Source organism: Onychostoma macrolepis, chromosome 16 (assembly GCF_012432095.1).
Source record: "Onychostoma macrolepis isolate SWU-2019 chromosome 16, ASM1243209v1, whole genome shotgun sequence".
Taxonomy (NCBI): domain Eukaryota; kingdom Metazoa; phylum Chordata; class Actinopteri; order Cypriniformes; family Cyprinidae; genus Onychostoma; species Onychostoma macrolepis.
Window position 1 is genome coordinate 8,532,679 of NC_081170.1, and position 10,956 is coordinate 8,543,634.

The 10,956-nt window shown below is 36.9% G+C and overlaps 1 protein-coding gene across 1 annotated transcript; it reads right to left on the bottom strand.

The window, feature by feature from the left end:
* Positions 1-9,069: 9,069 nt before the first annotated feature.
* gbp (glycogen synthase kinase binding protein) lies at positions 9,070-10,485 on the bottom strand. Its single transcript, XM_058746906.1, has one exon. The coding sequence runs from the start codon at positions 10,314-10,316 to the stop codon at positions 9,855-9,857; it is 462 nt and encodes a 153-aa protein (XP_058602889.1). The 5' UTR covers positions 10,317-10,485; the 3' UTR covers positions 9,070-9,854.
* Positions 10,486-10,956: the final 471 nt, after the last annotated feature.

Sequence of the window (10,956 nt, forward strand, 5' to 3'; positions counted from 1 at the left end):
GGCCAATCACAATGCACTGGATAGCTGGCCAATCAGAGCACACCTTGCTTTTCAGAATGATGAGCTTTGTAAAAATCGGTGCGTTTCAGAAAGGTGGAGCATAGAGGAGCAACAATAATGTACAGTATGTGGAAAAATGTGTTTTTTGAACCTTAAACTGCATAAACACATTCCATTACAACAAATACACAAAATAATGTTCTTTTTAGCAACATCATATGACCCCTTTAAAAAGCAATTGAAATTAGAATTTAAGGAAGTAGAATTAAAATTAAATTAGTAAAAATTCAATAATTCAACTGCAATAAGTCAGACAGAACGCCTGACAGACAGAACAACTGACAGACAGAAAGAACAACCAAAAGACAGACAGAATGATCATCAGACAGACAGAGAGAACAACTGACAGACTGACAGACAGACAGAACAACCTACAGACAGAACAGTCAACAGACAGACATCACAACAGACCGAATGACTGTCAAACAGAGAGAACGACTAACAGACAGAAAGAAGGACAGACAGAGAGAGAGAGAGACAGACAGACAGACAGCCCGAACGAACAAACGACAGACAGACAGAACAACTGACAGATAGACAGATTGACCGACAGACAGACAGACAGAACGACCAAAAGAACAATAGAAAGACAGACAGACAGACTTACTGACAGACAGAACAGCCGACAGACAGAACAGCCGACAGACGGAACGGCTGACAGAAAGAAAGAAGGACAGACAGACAGAAAGACCGAAGGAACAATAGACCGACAGAACAACAGACAGACAGAGAAACAGAACGACTGTCAGACAGACAGATAGAACGACTAACAGACAGACAGGCAGACAGAACGACTGACAGAACGATTGACAGAACAACCAACAGAACGACAGACAGACAGACAGAGTGACCAACAGAACGACCGGCATATAGACAGACGTGCAGTAAATTTCTCTTCCTGTTATTCCATGTCATTTTTAATCAACTAATGAATATCCTAAATATAGAAATGTTCTCAACTCTGCAATCTATGCATCTCTCTATCTATGCTTTCCAAAAACAGAGCATACTCTTGACTTGCGGCAGGACAGCAGCAAAGTCAAAATGGAGGCCAGGTGAAGGCCTTAAAGTAAATATAAGTGAAGAAGTGAAGAAAGCCCAAGGCAGTCGTGCAAACAAATTACAGCTGAGACACCTTGGGAAACCGAGGATGTGCTTATTATAGCTGTATGAAACATCTTGAATATCTAAGCATATGAATTTGCCGAGCACACGTAATTGTGCAATGACCTTAAATATGCAGAAGAATCATTAATGCTGAAGAATTGCTCCCATTCAGTGACTTTTTACCCAACGAGCAAGTCTTTTGGCCTTCGGATAATTTTATCGATAGTTCAGTTGTGTAACTTATCTTTTTCAGCCTTTAAAAAAACTATTCCTTTGATTAAATAATGATTGCCTGAGCACAAGTCTTTGATGTCAGACTTCAAACATTTGGTTTTTAAACAGTCAGTCCTTAAGGAAAACTCACTTTTGGACATACAGTAACTAGTTTAAGCCTTTACAGAAGCACATTTGCTCAGGGACAGTTTCCAGTGCATGAAACTGGTAAAAAATTGCTCCATTTTTTCATATTTTAACAGTCAGTGTTCCACAGACAGCTAAAATTGGACTCCTGCCTGTAGGGTGAGTGGGAGGAAGCTTTATGCATCTGAAGTCAACCTGTTGGTGCTAATGGTTGCCCCTGTTTTATGACAGGACATATAAACTGAGTTTAGTATATCAACTAGTCTTTGCCCAAGGACTATCCTTGGCCTTATCCTTGGCCCATCCATTTCCACAAAATGATTTCCACAAGGCCAGATAGAAATGGGTAACTGGGACGATTATCTGTTAAGTGTCTGCTATCTGCACACGCATATCTCTAGTGTTGCATTAATATACTGTACTTTATTGCAGAAAGATGCAGTGTTTAGGTGAAGCCCTTCAGCAGGACCTCAGAGTGAGAGTATGTTTCAATTTAGCAACTCTTTGGTCCTTTTGCAGACCTGTGATGGCGGATTAAACCGCTATCTACCGCACTTCCTGCAACAGATCAAACATCAGTGCTACTTATGTAGCTCAAGAGAAGATCAGCTGATATTTTTCTCTTTTCTGTGTCAGTGGGAGGAATATGTTATCCCATATCTGAATCAGAACTGTGTCAGAAAACATTTGCTTGTACGCCAAAGACTATTTCTTGATATTCTACACATGCAAAATGTGAAAGACGTAAGGTTAGTTTTATTTCTGGAGCTGCTGACTGACAGTTTGCTGTCATATTTGGAGAGCAAAGAAGAGCAGGTACACAACGTTGATAAAATATTCTAAATTTTGAAGTGAATTTAAAATAAGTTAAATGGAAGTGTGCTTAATATGCTTAGATAAGCAGATCTACACTTTAGCACAGTTCCAAAATCTAATAGTAATGGTAAAATAATTACATACAGTAAGTAAAATAAGCACAAAATATACAGCACATGCAAACATTGGGTAACTGAGTAGGATGCATTCAGTGCTGACTTAGAATTTGGCCAAACATAGCAATATGATTCTCTTGCCTATGGCTTTTGGAAGAGGTTTCAAATTTGGGATGCATTTATGATGACTTAAAATGCAGGTTTGGAACAGATTGTAATAGCATTCATGTTTGAGAGGTAGAATGCTTTTTTCCTCTCAAAACAACCAAACAGAATTCAACAGAATTCATTTCAAAATGCTATCTATTCAGACACTCAGATAGGTGAAGAGTAATCTAATAATCCTGTCCAAGACAAATATTTAAATTCTAGCGCAAATGTCATGTAATTGCTAATCTGGAATAACACATGGTGTGAGGGATTTCAGACAGCTTTTAAATACCTGCCAAAAACGCTGCATTGAGTCACAAGCACGCCCAATTTTGAAGACGGGATTTTAGGGGGCTGACCATTCATGGATCATCGACCCAGCCAGAAAAAGGGAGACAGAATGAAAGGAAGAGAGAATCAAAAAGTGATGGAAAGCTGTGGAAGCCCATTGTGCTGTGCACTTTTCTCTAAGACTGCAATTTTTTGGGGACGACAAAAGCAGTAATTCACAAAGACTGTGAGAAACCTTCTTTCAAAACCAAATGTATTGTTTCTCAAGAGATTTCCTTACAAAAATGTGCTGTTTGGATGGTATCAGGTGGTATACTTCAGTGCAAGAGAACAAATAATTCACCCTTAAAAACATATACGAATGTCATCGTATATGTTATATAACAAAAGATCAGACCAAGAGACATTGATTTTACAGAAATATAGCACAAACTTACTTCTTGAGCAAAACATTTCACAAAGATCTGAAAAGTTTACCCCCATCCCAGCTGGGTTGCAGTGAATATGTAAATTACATTTGATATAATTTGTAATTATGATTTTTTTTTAAATGGTGTCATCAATGCAAAATACTAAATCAAATATTCTTTGTAAATTTATGCATTTTGACAATGTAGTTGAATAACTGAATTAAGACAAATCAAATGACAGAATAAGTCAAAGAGATGCATCTGAGTTATACTGCATATTTCTGATTAGATATATACAGTGGGGGAAAAAATTATTTGATCCCCTGCTGATTTTCTACGTTTGCCCACTGACAAAGAAATGATCAGTCTATAATTTTAATGGTAGGTTTATTTGAACAGTGAGAGACAGAATAACAAAAATGTTTTGATTCGCATTTTAATGATTCAAATAAGTATTTGACCCCTTCGCAAAACATGACTTAGTACTTGGTGGCAAAACCCTTGTTGGCAATCACAGAGGTCAGACGTTTCTTGTAGTTGGCCACCAGGTTTGCTCACGTCTCAGGAGGGATTTTGTCCTACTCCTCTCCAAGTCATTAAGGTTTGGCAACTCAAACCTTCAGCTCCCTCCACAGATTTTCTATGGGATTGTGCTTCTTCTTGAGCCACTCCTTTGTTGCCTTGCCTTGGTCCCTGACATCCCTGGACAGCTCTTTGGTCTTGGCCATGGTGGAGAGTTTGGAATCTGATTGATTGATTTCTTCTGTGGACAGGTGTCTTTTCTACAGGTAAAATGCAAGCCTATATTATTAATTGAACAGATCACAATAGCAATACAGTAAATTCAGATTGAACATTTCTGCTAAATTGGTCAATAGTTTATATATGATGAAGAAATACTTAAGAAGTACTTAAAATAACTCCATAAGTTATACAAATTATTTGATTAAATAATAACACCAATGACAACTTTTGCCCTAATTTTAAGTGAGGCATAAATTTTCACTTCAATATCATTTCGCTTCAACATTGTTTACTCTACAAATGTATTTTGTCCATATTATATTGTCAATATATAAACTTAATTTCAAAATAAAGACACTTCCTGTTAAATAGTTTTGGGGATGTGTATAATTATTGCACTCATATTCATTCAAATTATCTCAAAGAATACCATGGTATTGTAATGAATGGTACATGTCCAAAATACATCGATAACACCATGGTACTTTTTTGTAAGTGTTGTTTTAAAAATGCATAGTAGAAATGCATCAGTGTACTTTTAAATTAATTCATGCTTTTATTCTGGTCACATTGCTGTCATTAGAAGGCCCTGGTAAATAGGACACTGTGAAAGAGCAGGCAAATAAATAAATTAATTAAAAAAATCTCTAAAGTGTTATCTAAAGCTGAAGTGTGTTTGGATTTTGGCCCAGAGACTACAACCATTTCAATCAAATATTAATGCACCCCTTTAACTGCATTCATTCACAGCTGCTTTTGTGGTTGCTGGCCACTCTCATGGTTGTTCTTTTCCTAGGTGGACCCTGATGATGAGGTTAATTATCTCAGCTTTTAGCTACACATTAGTCTTTGGTGTTGTTTGTTCATGTTCCAACTGCTCACAGGTGTGCCCTGAAGTGGCCTTGTGAACCAGTGGGTATCTGATCAGAGAGAATGATGCCACACAATGGGCACTAATTGGAGAAAAGCAGACTGTATGTGTCTGGGTCTGTGTGCGGTTTGCTTTGAAAACAGCATATTCCACTCAGCATTTAAAATATATTTTGTTGTCTGGTATGTGCAAATGTAATTTAAAGCGTTTTTGTGTCTTAGTGGACGTTAGTACAGAATGTTCTTGCATTTAAAATGCAAAAAAAACAAAGATAAAAAAGAATGTTTTTAAAATAAACAACCTTAGGCTATTTTACCTTGACATTAAAGTCTTTAAAACGCAGCAAGCATTGGCTTTTCAGTATGGAATTAAAACAGTCTCAATACCTCCAATAAAATGCATACAAAAGCGAGATGTGCAAAAACACCCTTTTGTGTCTGTTGAGGGAAACATTATTGATATTAATACACAATATCGTAAGATCTTATAATCTTTGTTTTTCCATACAAAATATCATAAGATCTTATAATCTTTGCAAAAAAAAAAAAAAAAAAAAAAAGTGAGTGCAAATATAGCTACAACAGATCAATAAACAAAAAGTTCATAGTGATTAACTTACAATTTAGGTAGCCTACAATATTGCCAGTTACATTGTTTTTGTTTTGAAGCCACCTCAGAATTACCGTTGCGTTTCTGATACAGTGACCTTTTGTTGCTGAATGTGTTTTTGGAGGAATTGGTTGAACAAATGATTCAATGACTCACTCATAAAGACATGTCACTTGTTCCATTTCTAAATGAATCAGTGCTTTGAACGAGTCGGCCGAATGAATGTTGAATTCGCTTATAAAAACGGTCATCTGCTGGCACCTACTGGCTGAAATAATGAACAAACTGACAAACAAATATGAATATTGAAGAAGGTATCCAAGTCATTTTGTAACTTGGCAATGCACTCTTGCCTTTTTGCTTGTACCAGCCTAGCAACCAAACAGAACAACCTAGCGACTATCCAAACCCCCCTAGCAACTGCACAGCAACTCGTTAAAAACACTGCATGCTGCATTCCGCCAACTTAAGTAAAATGTCCAGCTGCATAACACATCATGAGAAATGAGCCACATGATCTCAAAAGCGAAATATCTGCCGGTGTGACTCATCCTTGCCTTCAAAGCAAGAAAATCAGTAACACTCTTTTGGTTTGGATCTTGGATCCCCTATTTCATCATCGTCACTTGTGATGTAGGTCAAAATGTAGGACAGGACATGAGAAAAAATGTTCTTATGTAAGGCTTATGTATAATTTTTTGAGCCTTGGGTGTTTGTGACATTTGAAAGAACAGCAGAAGCCTCTGGTGGCTGGGGATGTGAGGTGAGAACTGTACCGTTCCCGTGTGACTTTGAAGACGCACGGTTTAATTCAGCAGACAAAGACGGCTGGTGCATTGTTCAAAGTTAAAAAGAAGCTTCTGAAGAGTCTAGAATAGATTCTCTAGACTGAAGCTATAGGCTAAGTAAGCATTCTAACTTCATTAATTTGATGAAATGATTCAGAACAATATGTGACCCTGGACGACAAAACCAGTCTTAAGTGTCAATTTTTCGAAATTGAGATTTATACATCATCTGAAAGCTGAATAAATAAGCTTCCACTGATGTATGGTTTGTTAGGATCGGACAATATTTGGCTGAGATACAACTATTTGAAAAAAACTAAATATTGAGAAAATCACCTTTAAAGTTGTCCAAATTAAGTTCTTAGAAATGCATATTGCTAATCAAAAATTAAGTTTTGATACATTTACGGTAAGAAATTTACAAAATATCTTCGTGGAACATGATCTTTACTTAATATCCTAATGATTTTTGGCATAAAAGAAAAATCTATAATTTTGACCCATACAATGTATTTTTGGCTATTGCTACAAATATACCCCAGCGACTTAAGACTGGTTTTGTGCTCCAGGGTCACATGTAGCTAATTATCTTACTTACATTTTAAAGCTTCCACTAAGAAAACAACTGACCTGGCCACAAGACGGACATTGCAATAATATTACAATATTAATTAATATATTAATCTGCAAGTCAAGATACTGGGCTAGTTTAGAATAGGCCATAACATGTTTTTGTCTATTTTACACACAAAATAAAGATTCTTCATCAGCCTCTATGACTCAATGATGAACCTTTAATATCCAAAGAAGCAAAAAGAAGAACCAACTGGACAATTTTTTTTTTTAAATAATAGAAAAGATTTAGTCAGATTATTAAAATGTTATATATATAGATAACTGTTAACTGAAAGGCTACTTTGGGAACCAAAAATGGTCCATATGGCATCACTAAAAAAACAAAAACAAACAAACAATAAATAAAATAATAATAATAATAAATAAATGAAAATGTAACCCTGCATATTTTTAAAAGTGCATTCTTTCTAATATAACTCATTGGTATTCTGAGTAATGTTTTCATTTTCTTGCTTGAAGTGGAGACTCCTCAGCTATCAAAATGTTATATTCAGCATAAAACTTTACACTGAAATCCCTCAAGACAATTTTTAAATAGTTTCCTACATTACCTTTTTGAATTGCAAGATGGCGCCAGTGACCTTGTGTTGGTATAAAAAGTAGACATGGAATTACCACAGCTTTGTTGTCAACATGCGTAGGCCCTACTTCCCAATTATATAGGCTAATATACGTCAAATAAATTAAACATCTGAATATTCAATAGGTAAAAAATACCCTGATGACCTGCATCAACTTTGTTCAAGGAGATTCCAATGTGTGCCACCAATCCACCCTTTATTCAATGAGACTATGACAGTCGAAATGCTGAATAATGGAAAATGTCAGAGATATGTGTGCTTTGGTACCAACAAAGTTATTTTTTGTCAATAACTATAAATTTAACGCCAATAAAAATTGTTTTTTGAAGTTGGTTGAATTAGGCCTAAATCACAGGTCAATATTAAGAACAACAGTAATGGGGGGTGTAGTAGATTATACCTGGGAATGTATTTATACTACACAATTCAGTACACACTCTAAAGAACTTTAGTTCCTGTTCCAGCTATAGGCCTACAAGTTTATAGCCTACAATACAAACAATATGTGACAGTGTCATTGACCAATTAGAATCAAGTGAGCAACATCAATCAGGTGTTGCAGTCTTGAGTGGGTATTTTGGAAATAAAACATTTAATTCATGAAACATATGTCAGAATTAGTCACTCCTTACTCCTAATGCGGCAAAATCTTTATCCCTCTCAGATTTTCTCCGGCTCCCACACCGCAGTAGTGACTTACATTGTGCTGCCATCTGCTGAGCGATTAGACAAAATGCCTACACGGAAGTGAGACGCCAAGTCTCTAACCTCATTTGTATTAGCTAGACACTGTAATAATGCTGCGTTTATAAATTACTAGTCATTAATTAACTTTCAATCACAAACCGTGTTCAAAGAGCATAGCTATGTTTATCTTTTCAGATTTCATAGCTGTGGTGAGTCAGCTTGTATTTTCGCTTATCATAATAACGTGGCCATATTCTTGTACAACCTATGTTGATGTTTTCTTTAAGAGTGTAGTAAAATACTATAGTACTTGAGGACACGAGTCACGCACACCTATATATGGGCTCCAAAAGTCTCATACCACTACTGAAAATGATTCTGTTAAGCATTCTTTATAATTTAACACAGCTTTTCCATTTCAAAGTATATTATCAACAATAATTTGAATGAAAGGTTGAGGTATATTAATCTTATAGTTGAGTTTACTAATTTTATAAACTGAAGTCTCCATCAAACTTTTTTTTTTTTTTTTTTTTTTTAAATCTTAAAGCTTTATTTCTACGGTTATATGAACAAAATCATTGTAGTCTCAGACTTCCTGAGCCTCATTCTATGTGCAACATAAGCATGATTAAGGCACTAATATATATATATATATATAAAAAAAAAAAAAAAACAGTATTAACACTGAATTTTTGACATGGTCTTTGAAGCACTTGGTCTTTTAAGTACTTTGAAGCAATACCATATTATATGAATGATGGTGAGCCACGTAATTGATACAAACAACAAAAAAGTGCATGAAAACCAGAGATTACAAGAACAGACATGAAACTCTTATGCAAAAACACCATGTTTATTAGACACCAAACTCTCTGAACAATCAGAGTTATTAAAAACACTTCGTTGCGAAGCATACACAGAGTGAAAACGAACAAAAAAAAACATGAGAACTCCACACTGGAATCAAAAAGCACCACAGAGTCATTGTGTCGTGATCACATCCCCGTGTAAAACACATTTACCCACACACATATGAGTTTGATCTTATTTTCTCTTTGAGAAGGAGTGTTGGCCTTGCTCCTCACATGGAAATCAAAGGGACAGAGAACAAGGGCCCTGCACACAGGGCCAGTTTGAAATCAAAATAGTGATATCTCGGTATCCAAACATAGTTTCAAAATGAGTAAACAAAAAGTGTGACCCGTTGCCTGATCTAGGCGAGGACTGCAAACCGGCAGCCCGAGCACATCTACATTGTAAACAAAGCAGTTGAGCAGTTCTTGTTTGCTACTGACACACAGTGCTGAACTCCAGCAAACCAAAACATGATGCACCATTCTAGGACAAACCAAGTTAGTACCAGGCCAGTTAGTACTATAATAAAATGCATTGCTATAAACCATTAGATTTTTGCATCACATTTGCATTTCAATCCAAACACTGAGGTTTAAAATGGGTGAATAAGGTAGGGTCACATTACAAAAGAGTCCAAATACATAACGTCTCCATCTCATCAATATACAATAGAAAAATCAAAAGGGTGTGATTTCAAAGTTTGTAAAACCAACGTATGACAATGAGATCTGAAAACGTCAGGACTTTCATGCATCTGCGGGCTCGCCAAGTCAGTCTACAGATTTGGAGATGTCGTGCTCCGTTGGTTCCGAGGAAAACTGAAGTCGTCTGACCGCTTCCTTGATCAGATTCCCCGACAATATGAGTTCCTGGAGGAGCTGGTGCGGATTGTCCTCGTCGATTTTCTTTCGGTTCCACGAGGATCTGAAATGGTCCCATTCCTGATCGTTGGATCCGGGTGGGTTGTACGGACTGGCCCGGCTGGTACGTAAATTCCGGCTGCGGAGACGGATGCACCGCTGAGCGCCCCCCGCGCTGCTGCCGTTGTTGCTGCCGTTGACGTTAGGTCTGCTGCTCGCGAGACCGTGTAGACGTGACATCGCCTTCTGGCTCGAGCTATTGTTGTGAAGCTGCAGCGCCTCGCCGATTTTCGACACGAGCGCGTCTACTTCCTTAGAATCCACCGTTACCGACTGTTCCAAAAAGATATAGTTCTCCTTTCGACAGGGCATTTTTAATATTGCTCCAGATAACAAATATCCAGTCGTAAAGGTTGTTTTTATTCAAATAGACGGGACCGTTTAGCCGGCGTCCGCCACGCTGCCCAACAGAAACAGCTCAAGGGTTGATTTGTAAACAATGGATGACGCAGAATCCGGCACGTACCATTTCTGAGCGAGAGGGGGGTGCGCTCGGGCGTTTTAAAATGGAAACGCTTGTGTTATATTTTAATTAGATCGTTGCAGACAGATTTTATATGTATCAACTGCTATATAAATTACACTGTCCGGTCGGTTTAACATTTATATTTAGTTTGGCACCGCTGTACGTCTCCGTTGATCTCTGTATTATCAATCATAACATTACATAACAGTCCCGAGTGCATAAAAACGATGTACTAGACGGCCACGTGTGAACTCCATGCACTCAAATGCTGTTGCAACTGAATGTGAGATTACTAGATGTACTTGATTTCTAAGAAGATTCTTTCTTAATTATATCTTTCTTAATCAGTGTCGTACTTGCTAACTTTCCATTTTTGGAAAGGAGGATCTGTTAATTTTGTGTGGTATGTGGTTAGGCGGTTATTGTGAAAGTAATCAAGGGAACTTTAAAATACAGTTGTAGACACATTAATAGCCTAAAGAATTA

Coding starts and splice junctions, on each gene's coding strand:
- gbp (XM_058746906.1), bottom strand. CDS start 10,316: ATGCCCTGTCGAAAGGAGAACTATATCTTTTTGGAACAGTCGGTAACG.